The sequence below is a fragment of the Phyllobates terribilis genome, unplaced genomic scaffold, assembly GCF_046119375.1.
Source record: "Phyllobates terribilis strain yellow unplaced genomic scaffold, ASM4611937v1 Scaffold_4__5_contigs__length_816908805, whole genome shotgun sequence".
Lineage (NCBI taxonomy): Eukaryota > Metazoa > Chordata > Amphibia > Anura > Dendrobatidae > Phyllobates > Phyllobates terribilis.
Window position 1 is genome coordinate 703,316,339 of NW_027362764.1, and position 18,407 is coordinate 703,334,745.

General features: G+C 41.4%; 1 protein-coding gene across 3 annotated transcripts in view; it reads left to right on the forward strand.

The window, feature by feature from the left end:
* Window positions 1–18,407, forward strand: part of VPS13B (vacuolar protein sorting 13 homolog B) — a 1,155,013-nt gene that overhangs the window by 1,060,706 nt on the left and 75,900 nt on the right. For all 3 annotated transcript variants that reach the window (XM_073679617.1, XM_073679614.1, XM_073679615.1), the window contains exons 50-53: window positions 6,720–6,908; window positions 10,343–10,489; window positions 13,319–13,602; window positions 18,247–18,374. In XM_073679617.1, coding sequence (XP_073535718.1) covers window positions 6,720–6,908; window positions 10,343–10,489; window positions 13,319–13,602; window positions 18,247–18,374 — 748 coding nt within the window. The remainder of the gene's footprint in view (window positions 1–6,719; window positions 6,909–10,342; window positions 10,490–13,318; window positions 13,603–18,246; window positions 18,375–18,407) is intronic.

Consider the following 18,407-nt stretch of genomic DNA (forward strand, 5'->3'; position numbering starts at 1 on the left):
TCGCACACTTGTGGTCACATGACCGCCCGCTTCCAGCATCAGAGAATCCTGACATTGCGCAATGTGAGGATTAGCAAGTCTGCAGTCACATAGAGTGACTGCAGATTTGTTGCCTAAAACCAGACAACCCCTTTAACAGAACTGCTCAATTTACACTGCAGATATTTTTTCTAAAAATCTCACGTGCAACACTGGTTCTGGACAGAAATCCGCTATATTTGCTGATGGTCACACACACATTTATACGTAGGGCAGAGCTGCAATACCAGAGACGCCTGTGGACAAGAGTGATGCTGTTTCAGGGTGGGGGGGGGACAAAAAGCAATTGACATGGGGAAGTAATACGTTGTCCAGGGCTATTTTTTAATTCTAATGTTATGGAGTTATGCACTTTGAGCATCGGCCCTTCAGATTGCCCATGTGAGTGACAACACATATGATGGTGGGTAAATTGGGCAAAGGCTTGAGCAAGTCAAGATTACATGCATGATGTATGGCACGTGATCAGGCACATCGCTGAAAGGGGGCAGCAAACATGAGATGTCTCATAGTGAGAACAGCGGATCCATAAGGATCTAAAGTGATTTATAACATTGGGATATAAACTGATTTTGGGAAAGAAGCAGCTACTGATCACAGAGCTGCAAGTTGTAGTCTATTTCTTTGCGAATACAGTATACAATCTGTTATTAGCTGGTGGTTGTGGTCACTCCATGATCAAAAAAGGAGCAATTAGTAATAATATATTTTGGATAAAAGGGAATTTCTTTTCTTGCATCTGTAACATACGAGTGTATGATCTCAAATTCTAAGTAACGTTATGTGATGTATGTAGGAATTAAGTGGACAGACCCAGAAGTATCCTCCAGTATGTGCAGTAATCTGCTCTAGTATGTTTTCCATTATGACACAAATATTTGTAATGAATACTGAAGCGATGACATCAGGACGAGCCCCACGTAACACATCACATCATAAATTAGATTCATGCGAACACTCTGTGCGGAATCGGATGTCACGCATCTCATCCATTGCTGCGCAGGGCCCTTTTATTATAAATCTCATCTAGAGTTTTACGACACCGTTTACTGTAAATACTTCGTTAATCATCGCCGAAGAGTAAAAGTGGAAAGCTCCATGGTTTATTTTGCGAGTGTCTGAGGGGCGGCGTGAGGAGCCAGTTGGAACGCGAGATTAGGATCTGTTTTTGTTTGGTATAAATACGAGTTCTAGAACATTGTTACATTGTGTACCTCGGTGACACGATGTGTCAGATAATCCAGTCATTCTCTCCTAATTCCACCCACCACAACCCAACATGCCTGCAGATTATAGTGGTCGTAAATGGCAATTGCAAGCCACAGACTGTATAAACACACCACAGCTCTCATCAGATGTAATACAGGACGATTTACTCAGCTGATCAAAGGGAATCAATATGATTGATACAGGACATGTGACTGTAACTTTTGTAATTTTTTTTTTTTTTTATGCTTTTTTTTTTTCGTAATTGTGGGGTGGGGGCTTTTAAGGCACCAGCTGCACTTCCTGGGGTCTGTGTGTCTTTACTTAAAGGTTCTTATTAGGTTTGACTGGTGATTGTTCCTTACAGTGCTCAGCAGGAGATTATTCCTCCTCTGATGTCCTGATTATAATCAGTTACAATGCTCGGATGATACACTTGTCTTTGTTGTGAAAAACGGAAGAAATTACAGCTGGAAATGACGTCCTCTATTGCTATTACAATTTTCATTATCTAAGTATTTTTTTGGGGATCATAAATGCTTTTAGATGAGATAAAGGAGACCAATACCAGGCACATGCATCAATACATTGTGCAACTCAACTCAGGGGTTTACTGGGAAGTTTGTATATTTATTTAAGGGTTTTTCTTGTACTTTTATATTGATGACCTATCTTTACCCGATCAACGGGGGTGCAATTCCCGTCACACGCGCTGTTCCCGCTGCAGGCAGCAGCCATATGTGCTCCGTTGTGGAGCGGAACGTCACAGCTCTGCACAGCGGATGTGCGGTGTCCTGCTGTGGCCACTGTACAGTAGACAGAGCTGTGCTATGCAGCTGATCACATTCGGCTACCACTGGCACCGAGAACAGCTGATTGTCGGGGAGATGGGTTTTGCACCCCCCACCAATCTGGTATTGATGACCTATTCTAAAGATAGGCCATCAAAGGACCTGAGAACCCCTTTAAAGAGAACTTGTGAGCACAGTTTTATAATGTAAAGTAAAGACATGGCTGTAATGGCTCTGTAATACTGATTAAACTGATACATTTTTTGAATAAATCCACTTTGTTGTTCTTCTTCAATCACCATTTGAAGTTTTCTGCAAAATTAGATTTTGGTGCACAGGGGCCGGACTTTGCACTGAGTCTTCTCCTACCTGTCTGTGATTCCCTGGCCCCTCCGCTGCCTCCGGTCTGTGGATGACAGGTCGCTGCTGAGATATCAAACAGAGGAGGCCGATCATTCAGAGAAAGGAGGGGCCGGGGAATCACAGACAGGGAGGAGAAGACCCAGTGCACAGTCCGGCCCCTGTGCACCGAAATCTAATCAGCAGAAAATTCCAAATGGTGATTAAAGAAGAACAACAAAGTGGATTTATTCACCAAAGGTATCAGTTTAATCGGTTTTAGGGCAGCATTATAGCCATAGCTCTACTTTATATTACAGGTCTGAAAATGGATGTCCAGCTGTCACCAGGAAAGACTGCTTTTTTTTAGCATGAATAATAATAATAAAAATCTTTATACATCGCAGCTCTCTACTATTCCCAGTGTGTGTATATAAAACAACATCCGACATTACAGAGTAACGTTAACATGTTCTATATTGTTAGATAATCACCAATCTTGCAAACTTTGGTTTCACCCCCTTGCACATAGGAGGTATTGGTAGTCTGAAAGCTTCCCCCTGCAATTCTAAGATTATGTCGCTACTGTTTTGCCAGTGGGAAAGCTCTGAAAAATTGCGCTGCACCAGAACACGATTTTGTCTCCTTAATTCTGCAAAAACAGATATGATTGTACAAAAAGTAGGCAAATCTAAACCTGGCCTAAAGTATTTTTCTGGACTCGGGCAAAATTTATGCAGAGGGGGTGGGTGGGATAATATCATCAAAAACCAAGTGCTCCCCTTTTCAATTCTCCTCCTGTTCCTGCACTGTCACTTTGGTCTTCCCCACTTGTCATGGGTACACCACTAAAAACAGTGATTGGCTGCAGGGGTCATGTGTATTAGGTGGTATGTTAATACTGCAGCCCAGTAAAAAGTGACGGGTGGGGATGGCCAGACTGACAGTGCTGGAAAGCAGGGAACTTATCAGGAAAGTACTTGGTCTTTTCTTTCTTTTTTTTTCCTTATCTCATATTCACTTTGGTCAAATTCTGCCCAATTCCAGAAAACAAGTTACACACCTGTTTTAGATGGACATGATCAGAACTGGTTTTCAGCGTCTTACAAAAACTACGACTAAGAAGCGGCAATGTTGAAAATGGCAAATAAAACTCAAAGTATATTAGAAAACCACAGAAATGTTCATTACACAATGAACCAACTTTACATAAAACTCATTTAATTTCAGAAATTCTCTTGAAATAAGAGGCTTCCTTCTCCTGTGCCTCAGCATAGACATGCTAAATACTTGCTGTTTTTTTTACTCCTCCAGTTCTGGACTCCTTTCTTCCAGTAAGTAGCTTCGAAACTGTCTTAAATAATAGGGGTCATGTTGTTATGTTTTAAAAAAATAAATAATAATAAAAAATGAATGACTATCCGTGTGAAGCAAAGGTAGAGCAAATAACTGAGAAAACTTACAAAGCAAGCATAGAAAGATGAGGATTAGTCAAGGTTACAAGTCGGAGTGGAAAATACCAGCGCTCGTCCTTGGGAGGTTATGTTAATAAGTTTCTGCAGTCGGAACCAAACAGTTTCCAGTATCCACTACATGGCAAGTTAGTAAAAAAAAGAAAAACACAAGCAAGCTATTTTTTTTTCCTTTTAGGTAAAGATCTGGTTTTTATATCTGTCTCGTTCACGTTACTGTTGTTCATCACAGTTGACAACACAACTTTGTTTCTTTATGCTGGAAGCTACAGTTCACAATGTACAATGTAGTTATGGCTCACTGTGGCTATGGTGGCTCAGACGGTGTCTAATGAGATTGTTGGAAGTTCTCTGCTGTTCTTCACCCACCAGACTTTATTTCCAAATTCATTAATTAGGCAAATCTACTCCCAAGTCTAAATACCACGAATACATGCTCGGGAACTGAGCAAAAAAAGACCAAATACATCAGTAAATATACAGACATGAGGTCACAGCTCAGGAAGCTAAATACGCTCATTGAAGAGACCTAACTAGGTATAGAGACTTATTTTCAAGCCAGTGCTTTATGGGAGAAAAAAAAATCAGTGTATCTCATACCAGCCAAACCAGAGATCTATTTGTAGTCAGTGCTGTGTCTGGGTTTTTGCTTCTCTTCTTGTGGTTACAGAAAAGAATCCTAACAGATACCAACATACAAGTTTTGATTTATAGTGTGACTGCACTTTTAGAAAACTCTTGACATGTCATAGACACATGTACAAAATCGGTAGCGGTCTTGGTGCTAAGAGCTCCACCGATTGCTAAAACAACCGGGCAGAAACAATACGTCGAGCGCTTTACACCTCCATGACATAAGCTGACCTTATAGGGTTGATCCACTACTTTTATATTGATATGGATAGGTCATCAGTATCAGATTGGTGGGGGGCTGACCCCAGGCACCACCGATCAGCTATTCTCTTTGCTTTTATAATGAATAGGAGTGGCCCTGCAGTATTCGGACGCGACCACTACACAGTTAGTTACATTGGTTGAAAAAAGACTTAGGTCCATAATGTTCAACCTTCCTCTACCAATTATACATTCTATCATTAAATTATGTATAACCCACAATGTTATATGTACTGAGGAAATCATCCAGCCCTTCTATAAAAGTTGTTATAGTGTCGGCCATCACTACCTCTTGTGGTCGGCATTCCACAGTCTGACTGCTCTGACTGTAAAGAACCCTTTCCTGTTTAGTTGGCGGAATCGCTTTTCTTCCACCCGTAATGAGCGCCCCCTGGTCCTTACTATGGTCTTTGGAAGGAATAAGTCTGTGCTAGACCTTTGTATTGACCACACATACATTTATACATGTAAATGAGATTTCTTCTGAGATGTCTTTTTTCTAAGATAAACAACTTTTCTAACCTCTCATCATATGAGAGTCCTTCCATCTCTTGTAATAATCTAGTTGCCCGCCTTTGAACTGACTGTAACTTCAGAATATCCTTTTTAAAATGTGGAGCCCAAAACTGGATCCCATATTCCAGATGTGGTTTCACCAGTGATTTATAAAGGGGTAACAGTACATTGGGATCGCGGGATTTTATGTCTCTTTTTATACATCCTAAAATCTTGTTTTCTTTTGCGGCTGCTGCCTGACATTGAGTACTGCTGCACAGAATACCCAAGTCCTTCTGCTGTTCTGCAGTCCCGAGTATACTGCCATTTGATGTATATGCAGCAATAGGATTACTCCATCCTAGGTTCATTACTCTACATTTATCTACATTAAAGCTCATCTGCCAAGTGTTTGCCCATTCAATCATCTTATCCAGATGGTTCTGCAATATTGTAACGTCAAGATCAGATTTTAATATCCTACCTAGTTTGGTGTCATCAGCAAAGACTGACACTTTACTCACAATCCCATCCACAAGATCATTAATAAAGAGGTAAAAAAGAATCGGTCCTATCACAGATCCCTGTGATCCCACTGCTGACTATATCCCATTTAGAGAACGTACCATTTATGACGACTTTGTTTCTTGTCTTTTAGCCAATTCCAATACCCATCTACATATAGTTCCCCTAAGTCCTTGCTTCTGTAGCTTCGGTATAGGGCTGTTATGTGTTACAGTAACAAATGCCTTTGCAATGTCCTGAAAAATCACATCAGCCGCATTACCAACATCCAGATTTGCACTTACCTCCTCATAGAATCCCAACATGTTGGTTAAATACGACCTATCTTTCATGAATCCGCGCTGGTTGTCAGTTATTCTATTACTCTCTGTGATATATCTCTGCAGGTTATCTCTTTTGATGCCCTCAAAAACTTTGTACACTATTGATGTCAGACTTACCGAACAGTAGTTACCTGGATCCACCTTCTTACCTTTCTTAAATATCGGTACCACATCGGCTATCCTCCAATCCTGTAGCACCAACGATGTTACAAGAGAGTCTAAGAAGATGAGATACAGCGGTCTGTCAATTACTGTACTGTTCAGCTCTGCTAATGCTAATATTCAGGTCCAAGAACAGCTGATTGAGGTGGGGTGCTGAGTGTTAGTACGCCACCGATCTGAAATTGATGACCTATACGTAGTGGAGCAACCCTTTAAAGACTTTGTTGAGTTCTTCTTCGTAGTTGGAGCAGAGTAAGGATTGTCTGAGGACTTATGCTCCTTCATTATATCGATTGTTCACAGCCTAGGGTCCCAGACTACCGCTGATTAAAATGCCTATAACTAGGCAAAAGTTTCCCAAAAGTTGTAATTACATATTAACCTGACTTATACAACTAACTAAACTTAGTGAATCGCACTGCTCCGTGGTGGCCATTGCTCTGACATGTATATGTCTGTATTTTTTTTTTCAGGAAGCTTTTCAAATTGGGATCTACTGGGCCAACACAAACACCGTGCACAAGTCTGTTGCTGTCCGGTTGGTTCATGATGTGACCTCTCCAAAATGGAAGGATGGAGACAACGGTGAAGTGGTATCCTTAGATGAAGATGGATTTGTTGATGCCAACATCAAGCTTGGAGCCTTTCCTGGACATCAAAAGGTGAGAGACTGAAAGTGACATGTCTTAAGTTCATTGACGTGAACTAGGGATTGAAAGGAGATACACCTCATCTTTAATGCCATGCTGTGTCACATTTTTTTACACACACACCGTGACAACACTTGACAAAAATGAGGTTTCCCCACTATAGAAGATGACCATATATATAAGCGTTGGTGCTCCCTCAGAATCCACCAGTCCTGAGATGATGGAGACTGAGGTTTCTCAGGTGTTTCTCGTACAGAGCAGCTCTCCCACCCACCCATTGTTCAGGGGAACTAGGACACAACCTCATAGGACTGTATTGCCCTTCCAAGCTCAAGGTTGGTGAAGAGTGTTGAAGGGACCTCTACCCCCTGGTTTTGATGATGAGTGAGGGGCTCAGAGTTTGGACTTCTTGCAATATGTCATAAAATTTGAACAAGGAAATACTCCTTTAAAAGAATGGGGTCATGTCCATTTTATTTTCGGTAATCTGTTAGGTATAGCTATAGAAATAATTTTGTTTTTGTGAAAAATAATGTTCCTTGAAAGAACTATAGACATCTGGGTGGGGTTATTATTATGCTAGATTATTATAGCCAGGTCTCTAGGGCAATGTAGAAATAGATTTGATTTTTTTGTGAAGTTTGGTAAGGAAAAAAAACCCCCAACAATGTAGGAAATAAGAAATCTAAGTAAGAAGAGCGTTCCAAGATGACCGGTGGACAGTGATATGTGCGCGTTAGAAGAGGAAGGTAGCGTCGCTGTCAGAACACTGTAGGTCATCTTCTCGGCACGACTGATGGAGTGAATGGCTCCTATGTATAAAGGCAGATGAGATATAAAATACCAGTATATCTGATATCAAGGGTGAATCTCACATTTGTGCACAAAGGATTTTATACTGCATTAAAACTAACGATCTTTAGACTATAATAACGGATGTCCGCACTCGGACAGGTCCTATTTTTGTTTCTCTTTTCCAGCATGGCCCAATAGTTTTCATTTTTATGTTCTTATTGGTATTATTTCTATGCTTAATATGACCGGAGCCACTCTCCAACATTCCTGAGACATGGAACAACTTTATAACTAAATGGTGCATGCTGTGCTAGTTTTATATTTCTTTTTGCAGGACACAATACACCTAAAACATCATTCCAAATTACACCAGCTCCTTTCAAGTTGGAAAATCAAATTAGCCTCGTAAATTAATAATGTACCTATATTTTGGAATTGGCATGGAGGGAAATATAATTTGGTGACTACAGAAAAACAATTTGACTTTATAGCCCAAATTAAATATCATTATGGTTTATAGAACAATTTTAGGGTGTTATTTTTACGTTACAGTGACCAGAGATGTACAGTATGTTTAGCAAGCATGCCAGGATCAGGCACAGGCTGGAAAGCTCGTGGTATTTCAGTGTTCCTGGTTTTATATAGAAACCTCAGTTACCCAGGTGATATACTAATAGTTCTAAATGGATTTTATATATTATTTGTTTCTGGTAATTATATTTGTAGAAATTTTTATCTACATAGGATCCCAAAAGATAAAGCCCAGTTTAAGTTTCTGAATATTTCTTATTAATTTTTTTGCTTTTTTATTGGTTAGAGATCAGAATATACTGCATTTACAGTTCTTTCTGTTTTTTTATGCATCTTTGTTACTTTTTATAGCTCACAATAAGTTAGAAAAATAATGTAATGTGCTTGCAAAGTATAAAATGGTGTAAGAGAGTGAACTTACATATTAAAGAAAAATAAATAAAAAAAAAGTTTACATTTTTACTTAATAAATCAATTGTACATAAGCAACTTTGTAATATATCTGATCAGAGAAATCTGCTTCTTTCTCCTCCTGGACTGATCATTAATTCTCAATTCATGGGTAAAATCTGTATTCAGTGAAGACTACAATTTCCCATTACTGAGATAGGTGGTGACAGTTGGTGCTCATAAGATTCTATGGAGGAGGGGGGGGAGCTTGCGGCAGAGACAGGCATTCTGCTGCAAGTTCTCCTGACACAACAGTTACTCTTTTTAAGGGAATCTGTCACCCGAGTTTGCTATGTAAACTGAGAACAACATGATCTGGGGGCAGGGACCCTGATTCTTACTGTGCTTAGTATAGTTTTGATAACCGTCTTCTGACCCAATGATTTTATCTATAGCTGACTGGTAAGTCTGCTGACTGGTAATCCACCCATGCCCCAACCTCTGATTGGCAGATTTCTGCCTATGCACAGTGCACACAGAAAGCTGCCAATCAGTGGTGTGGAAGGGGTTATAAATAGATCAGCATTAAGAGAACTGATAGATCAGCAGATAAAACTGTTTTTAATCAAAACTGCAACAAGCTGCCCAATAAGTGACACATAACTGGAATCAGACTCATTATGCTGCTCTCAGATGGGATAGCAAAAACCTGGTGACAGATTCCCTTTAAATCTTGTAGATTTTACAGTGGCCACTAAGCCTCCTAATAGGCTGACACTTCGTGTTCTGTAGAGATCACTTTTTAGCAGTCATCTCATTATCATCACAGACGGGATCACACTTGAAAGGTAACGTCCCTATATATAATAGATATCCTGGATCCAGCATTCACTAGAGGCGATGTCACAGCTCACCTCCTCCCCCTCCTTGCTCAATGAATTTTGCAACATTCTCAGAGCATGCCTAGAAGCTTTCCAATAGAAGCTAATGAATATCTCTGGACTACAGATTTCCATAGTTGATACGGTTGCTGTAAACCAAATTTTTGAATGCGTTAATGGACGCTTAGGTAAGATACACCCTCCCCCCTATTTATTAGAGAAAAATATAAAAAGAGGTTGGCACCTTGTGTAATATGCCAGGCTGAGCACCATGGAAGGAATAGGGTTTCTATTGCTGCTGCCCAGTGTCCGAGTGCAGGATACCTTGTCAGGAACTAAAAGGTCCTGAAGCGCATGTAGTAGTAGTACAAGGCGCTGTTGGATACTTGGATGAGATGTCAGCGTTGCAAAACAAGTGGAAGATTCATTGAAGAGACGACAGTGCAGTAAAATAATTTCCTGAACACATTTTAGAGGGTAGTTCCCCTCCATCAGACTGTACATATCTGATAAAGGGAGAACTACTCTCCGACGCGCGTTGCTTAAGTCCAAATAAAGCCAAATATTTTCCTGCGCATTCGTCTCATCAATGAATCTTCCATTTGCTTTGCAACGCTGACATCTCATCTGGGTATCCAGCAGCGGCCTCAATGTGTTTTTTCCATACTGCCTCCTATAATCCTGTATAGAGAATAAAAGAAAAACAAATCTGCAATCAGAAAATGCAAACAGATTTAGGAAAATAAAGTGTATGTTTCACTGTCTGGTTTTGATGGCTGAAATATTGCAGTTAATAGATTCCCATTAACTGGGTTACATTCATCTATTGCTCTCTGTTGTCTCCCCCAGCTTTGCCAGTTTAGCGTTTCATCAATGGTTCGCAATGGGATCCAGATACTACAGATTGAAGACAAGACAGCTCTCATTAACAATACCTCATATAAGATTTCCTACAGTCCGCAGATGTCTGTCCCGCAGCAGCTTTCTGATGAAGAGGTCGGTACACGAGGTCTCCTGGGTTCAGTCCGTCTATTACTTTGATATTCCACCCTCTATTACCTACAGTATGTCTTGGCCACTGCAGTAATGGAAAGACGCTATTTTTACCTTTCAGGTTTTAACTCAGGCTTTATATTACCATCTTTATTTTTTGTCTGATATGTAAATCTGGCTTTATGAGCTTACAAACCTGCTTGTCTTTGTACCAGCAAAGTGAATGAGATTGCTGAAATCTCATGTTGCTTATTTTTTCCTGGAAGATTTTAAGCAGTTTCATATCTGCAACATGCCAATGCTTGCAGCATATTTCACCCATTCAAATGATTTGGGGGAAAAAATGTAGCAAAAACGTGTATATTTAATGCTGCATTTTTCCTGCAGAGAGTCATGTTTGTGGAGCAGAAATGTCTGCAGCAAATACTTAAAGAGGTATTCCCATCTCCAAGATCCTATCCCAATATGTAGTGGGTGTAATAATAATAATATTAGCAAATATCTCCAATTAGAAATGCAGTATAGTATTTTTGATTCTCTATGCCACTTACCTCATGTGCAGGCAATACAGGACCTTAGGTGTCCATAGTTACGACCACTAGCAGCTAGCTAACTGTCACTTTATCAGTGGACGTAACCATGGATACCCAAGGTCCTGCAATGCCTGCACATGAGGAAAGAGACATAGTCAATCAAAAAAGCTGTACAACATATCTTATTGGAGGTATTTGCTAATATTATTATTATTATTACACCTTCTACATATTGGGATAAGACCTTGGAGATGGGAATACCCCTTTAATGTGTGCATATACCCTTATAGAGCCCACCATAGAGCATGAATGTATTTGCAGGGGGTCATGACATTAGTGTAGCCCAACAATCCCCTGACAGCAGGATAAAAGGAGTCGGCATGTTGGATTTCAATGTGGTAAGTCCTGCCCCACGGAAGGAGATAAGCGGTCACCAGTGGTGTCTTGTAGCAGTATGTTCCCCACTTTTCAATGAAACAAATATGCCCTTTTTGCCGCTTGTGGAGCTTTTCTGGTTTATGTGACAGTCAGGATAGATAGGACGATGCTAAACCAGTGTTACCCCAACATTTATCTGATGTGTTTTGCTAATTTTACTTTTCACTCTGCTGTGTATCTATTGATGTAGCAGAGATGTGTGTATTGATGTAGCAAAGCTGTGTGTGTGTGTTTGTATTGATGTTGTAGAGCTATGAGTGTGTTGATGTAGCCAAGCTGTGCGCGTATGGCTGTGTATTGATGTAGTAGAGCTGTGTGTGTATTGATGTAACCAAGCTGTATGTGTATGGGTGTAGTTGAGCTGTATGCATATTGGTGTGTATTGATGTAGCAGAGCTGTGTCTGTATTGATGTATCAGAGCAGTGTCTGTATTGATGTAACCGAGCTGTGTGTGTATGGATATGTTTGATGTAGCAGAGTTGTGTGTATTGGTGCAGGCAAGCTGTGTGTATTGATGTTGCTGAACTGTATATGTATGGTTGGGTTATGAAGAAGTGCTGTGTATGTATGTGTGTGTATTGATATAGCGCTGTGTATATGCGTGTGTATTGATGTAGCAGAGTTGTGTGTATGGGTGTGTATTGGTGTAGCAGAACTGTGTGTAAGGGTGTGTATTGATGTAGCAGAACTGTGTGTGTTTTTGTGTATTGATGTAGCAGAGCTGTGTTTATGTGTTTGTATTTATGTAGTGGAGCTGTGTTTCTGTTGGCATTGATGTAGCAGAGCAATGTGTATATGTGTTTGTATCGCTGTAACAGAGCTGTGTGTGTATGTGCGTTGATGTAGCGGAGCTGTGTGTGTGTGTACACCATGGTAGAATGCATTGTGGGGCAATATAAAATTTGCCATGCCGCACATAGTTTGTAGCTTGTGCCCTTTTTTCTTGTTTTTGAAAGTTGGGAGGTATGGGTGTACCATGTAAACATGCAAACTTGTTTGGGCCGAGCATGCATGTGCTTTCAATGAGGAGATTGGTGTAAGTCGCTTTCAGATCTCCCAGAAGATAAAAATAATAGAGTGCTGAATTTCATCTTTCCGATCCTTCTTTACTTGTGCTCATCTGTGGGGGTAGAGTCGTTAGGTCCCTATGCACATGAAATACTTTGCCAGTGTTGCTGAAATTGGCACGTTCGGTCATTTTTTCTAATGTGTATGAGGCCTTTAGTTTCAGTGCCAATAAAGGTGAAAGATAAAATTCATAAAATGTTACCATGTATTATTATAATAGATGATAATATATTTGTATTTCATTTTTAGCCTATGCACCCATCGTATCCCTTAGAAAGTCATACCATGTGCCTGTTAGAGAGCAAACCAGGTCGGGTCAGGGCTATTTTTTTGTGAATATATATCTTGTGATCAGAACAAGTGAATTTCCTGTTTTGAAAATGCCGATGTTCTATGTAGTGTGTGCCATACGTAAGAAGGTGAGCCACGGGTCAGGGTGGGACGGCCTCGCAGGGGCTCGTCTTCTGGTCTCATGTCTGCTGTTATCCGACACATTATGCATTGACCACAAAGATTTTTTTAGGGGGGGAAGTCACGACTTTTCACCTGTTGCTAAGTCAAGTACAACACAGCGAGACCTCTCTGTGAACCATGTGTAAAGCCCAAGGAAAAATGATATCTTTGTGCTCTGTGTCGGAAATCTGGCTGTGCTTCAACTATCCAATGTTTGGCTTTAAATGTCCAACTCATAATAATAAGTCAAACCTCTGTGGACTGAATCATCTGTTTCTTTTAATCAAGCTTATCTTTTTCTTTTTTTATTGTGTCCCCTTTCCCACTTTACTTCCAAAGTATGTTCCTGCACCAGACAGCACTGTGTTCAGCATCGGCCCAGTTGGGGAACATCCCATCGCCAAGTACAACACAATTCCTTGCTGGGATCTTGTCTCAGACCACAGTCACTCAACAGGAGAACCACCTCCTCTCCAGAAGTACATGCTGCTCAGCCTGTGCCACAACGCAGTTGCTGGAAGTCCAGACTGCTGGAGCCTACCAGCCATCGTCCGTCTGGAGTACCCGAGGCAGAGTGTCGCTGTTCCTGTCGGGGAGTGCGCTGGCAACGACCTGTGCACCAAGTACGACATAAGTCTTTATACGAATACCTCTATTACTTGAGAATTTAGCTGGTCTCCCGTGCATCACACTGCATATTCCTGTGTCATAATAGATTGGACATTCATAAAATTCAGGATTGTCTCATGTTCGCAGCTGTAAATGGGCAACTGCCTAAATGGGCATCCTCGCTAATCTTAAGTAGCTTTGATTGTGGCATGTCATGGTGAACAATATAAGATTGTATACTATAAATGCTGTCAAGTATACAAGAATATTCTTAATGTATAGAATATTCTGTGTAATATGTGCTTATCACTTTTTGAATGTGCAATTTCTGCAAAATGAGGGGCTGCAGCAGCTGAGGTATGAATTACAGCTCCTGCCAAATAGATTCCCACAGAGTGTTTGTACGTTTGCCTCTTCTAGTATTAAAGGGGTCACGTCTCTCCTTGTTGATACTGACATGCCAGTGTAAAGGCCCCGTCACACTTAGCGACGCTACAGCGATCCCGAGAACTATACGACCTGTCAGGGATCGTTGCTGCGTCGCTATGTGGTCGCTGGTGAGCTGTCAAACAGGCAGGCTCACCAGCGATCAGGGGAGCAGCGACATCGTGGAGAGAATCTTTCCACGATGTCCTGCTCCTGGTTACCAGCCTGCTGAAGCAGAAGCAGGGTGGTAACCATAGTAAACATCTGGTTACTAGGGGCGCGTGTGCCCCTAGTAACCCGATGTTTATCATGGTTACCAGCCTGATCACTGCTCCCGCTGGTCACACACAGCAATGTGTGCTGACCAGCGGGAGGGCAACGACCAAAAAATGGTCCAGGACACTTTGCAGCGATCAGCGACCTCACAGCAGGGGCCTGATCGCTGCAAAGTGTCACACATAGCGACATCGCTGGTGAGGTCGCTGTTGCGTCACCAAAACCGTGACACAGCAGCGATCTTGCTAGCGATCTCGCTATGTGAGACAGGTGCTTAAGGAGACGTATAGGCCATGCAATGCTCCTCTGGGAAATATGCAATTTGCCTCTTCAGAGAGGAAGAGTACTTGGATTTTAGTGCCACCTATTTGAAGTAGCGATCCTAAAAGTCAATATTGACTCTTTAACAAGCCTTGCCATATGACTTAGGATAAAAGCCAAACCAGAATCTCAATTTGCAGATACATGTTTAGGGGTGTTGCCCCTCCTTAGTGCAAAGCAGGAGATCTTTTTTGGCTTTATTAGAGGCCTCTCTGGGCTGTAAGGGGTAACGTCTCTACTTGTGGAGAGTGACACGCCTGATATGCCAGTGTACAGAGACTTATAGGCCATGCAATGCTCCTTCAGGAAATTAAATATGCAAATTTCCTCTTCAGAGAGGAAGATGACTTGAACGTTAGCCCTACTTATTTGAAGTAGCAATCCTAAAAGTCAGTATCGACCTTTAACAAGCCTTGCCATATGACTTAAGATAAAAGCCAAATCAGAATCTCAATTTGCAGACACGTGTTTCGGGGTGTTGCCCCTCCTCAATGCAAAGCACGAGATCTGATTTGGCTTTACGAGAGACCTCTCTGGAGTGTAAGGGAACATATGTCTCATTGTGGACATGCCAGGGAAAGGAGACTTAAAGGCCATGCACTGCTCCTCTGGGAAAATAAATATGCAAATTGCCTATTCAGCCAAATCAGATCTCATGCTTTACACTGAGGAAGGTCCACAAAGAGAAACATGTGGCTGCAAAGTGAGAAAAATGCAAGATTACACCCTTTTTTTAAATAAAGATCATGATATGAATAAAATAAAAAAAAAAAAAAATTTTTATTACATATAACACAAAAAACTGATTAAAACAATTTTCTGGTGATAGCTTCCCTTTCAGGCCTATTTTAAGGAAAATGGACCTCTTGGCAAAAAAAAATGAAAATTTTATTGTTATTTTTTGGGGCGTAAATTCAAAATTTCTTGTGGTTTAGTCAGTGAAGTGCTTAGTGGAATAGGGCAGTGAAAGGATTAGTAGAAAATTCATTCTGCTTCTAAGGCTATGTGCACATTTTTTTATACTTTTTCGCGGTGTTTTTTGTGCCGCGGAAGCGCTTCAAAAACGCTTGTTAATAGGTCTGCCAGCTATAGCAATGCGGAAAAAAACGCAGCGTGGACCATTAAGCTCAGCGTTTCCGGAGCGTTTCCCGCACATTGATTTTAATTGAAACACAGCAAATCCGAAAGTATAATATTTATCCCTTTGGATTTGCTACGTTTCAATTAAATCCAAAGGGCTGGAAACGCTCCGGAATTGCGCTGCAGGTGGTACCCAGTCGGCAGAGGAGGACTACAACTCCTCTCATCCGACCGCCGCTCCCAATGATAACAGCGAGAGCGGCGCTGCTGAGGGGAGCAGTTGTTCTCCTCAGCAGAGCCGGGAACCACCGGCAGTGAAAAAAGTAAAAAAAAAAAAAAATCCATATACTCTAACGACCCACGGTGTCCTCCTGGTCCCTGGCGATGTTCATCAGTTATTGCTGATGTCACTGCTGTTGAAGTGACCCGGATCGCCGAGGGACTATTGGCGGTAATTGTGGACTGCGTCGTTGACGGTTGCTTGGTGAGGAATATGTTTGTTATTTTACGTTTTTTCAGGAGACAAAGGATTCGGGGACTGAGAGGGTAATAACAAATTTTTTAGAACCGTGTGTTTTTTATTTCACTAAAATACTTTATTCTGGCTGTGTTTTTATTGAAAAAGCGGCGACCATTTTACCATGCAGTTAGTAATGGGGGCGTCTTATAGACGCCCTCCATTACTAACTTGGCCTTCCAATACAAGGCTGACATAAACCCCATTACCCCACTCGACACTGCTACAGGGCAGTGGGAAGAGCGGAAGATTTGGGGTGATATTAAGAGCAGCGGAGGGGGCTAGTATCCATGGCCTCTTCCCTGGCTATTAATATCAGCCCGCAGGTTTTTCTGGTTAAATTTTATAGAGCGATTCCATGTCATTTTTTTTCTGGGGTCCCCCTGTAATCTAGCCAGTAAAGGCTAAACAGACAGCTGCGGGCTGATATTAATAGCCAGGGAGCACTGTTGGCTAATGGCCCCCTCCCCGGCTACTAATATCAGCCCCCAGCGGTCGGTTTTCCCTCTGCTGGTTATAAAAATGACGCAGGAGTCCACACCATTTTTTAAAAAAAATTTAGGCTCTGTGCCCACGACGATCCAGACGTAGCAGCACTTTGGATGCATATTTTTTGCTGTGTCCAAAATGCTGCTTTCTTTTGAACGCAGGTAAATCCACATGTGTTCAATGAACCATGTGTATTTACCGCATTCAATACATTCTAGTGGTCAAATTTCTGTTGCGGAGACTAGCGACTCCACAAAAGAATGCTGAAAGACGCGCCTCATGTCAGTGTCCGCGGGTGATCCTCAGCCTCTGATAAACATATCCACTATGCTGTAACATCTGGACGCTGCGGGTTTGACGCTGTATAAACACTCAGCATCAAACCAGCAGCGGCTCCTGATCGTTGCCACGTACCCAAACTCATCCACAGCATGTAAATTTCTGTAGCAGACACGTTAGTCTCCGCTGCAGATTTTGACCGATTGAAGTGTCATTATATGCGGTGGATTCACATGTACCGACAACAAAAGTGCAGCATTAGAACACCGTGTTTTGGACGCACGCAGCAAAAATACACTGTGTCCAAAGCGCTGATCGCGGGGACGTAGTGGCTAACGAAACTGCTGTGAACTGTTAATAATGGCCAGGGACCATGTTTGCAAATGGCACCTTCCCTGGCTCAAAATAGCTGCCGCATAAATTATATGAATAGAAATGCTAATGAAGATTGGGCGAATGGGACTAGCTGACACCTAGCTCTTTTGTTTGGTGATGACAAGGTGCCAATCAGACCTTTTCATGACCAAACCTAATTAAAGTAAAGTAAAGAGTTAAATAAACACACAGACACAGAGCAAACACTTTGTTTGAAATACAACAGACACATTCTTTAATCATTTAAACCAATATACTCACTCCAGTTCTGACGGTAATCCAAGGGTTTAAGCAATGTCCCACCAAATAACTTTATTTAGCTCCTAAAAGCATTCATTTATGTACAAAAACCGCATAAAAAACGCGGCAAAATCTCGGCAAAACCGCACTGTTTTTCCTGCCAAGGAGATGCAGAAACACAGCGCACATAGCCTAAGGCCCCTGAGCATTTTCCCGGTTTACTTTGTATTTAAAGCAGCACTGACTTGTGTTCCAAATGTAGTTTCCCCCAAATAAAAAAGAAAAATCGTTAAAAGTACCTGCCCTATTGACAAAACTTTTTACTTTTCCTAGTGACAGGTCCGGGTGCTGAGAGCCTCAATGGTGGCTGAAATGAAAGGATAGGAGTGTTTTGCCGAGCACTGTGCACCGTGAGCTGTAATCATCTCCGCTCACTTTGGGGAAAACCTTCAGCTATCCCTGGGCTGAGCACTTCTGTCCCTTTTGATTCGGAGATTGATGGAGGTCTCTGACCCCAGACTCCCGCACCGATCAATACAGCAAATATTTCAAGCTTTTGCAAGAGCAATTACTCTTTACATGGATATGGTGGACATATACTTTATAGTATTTGCATTAAGTTTTATTATATTTTGATTCTTTTTTTTTTGCCTAGGGCTCTGGTTTTAACTTATCAGGAACATTTCGGAGTGACTTACATAACCCTTACAGAAGACCCGAGCCCTCGGATGATTATTCGCAACAGGTGCACAGTTTCCTTACTTCTGAAAGAGAATATTAAAGGTATGGATTACTAAAAATACGCCACATTTCCAA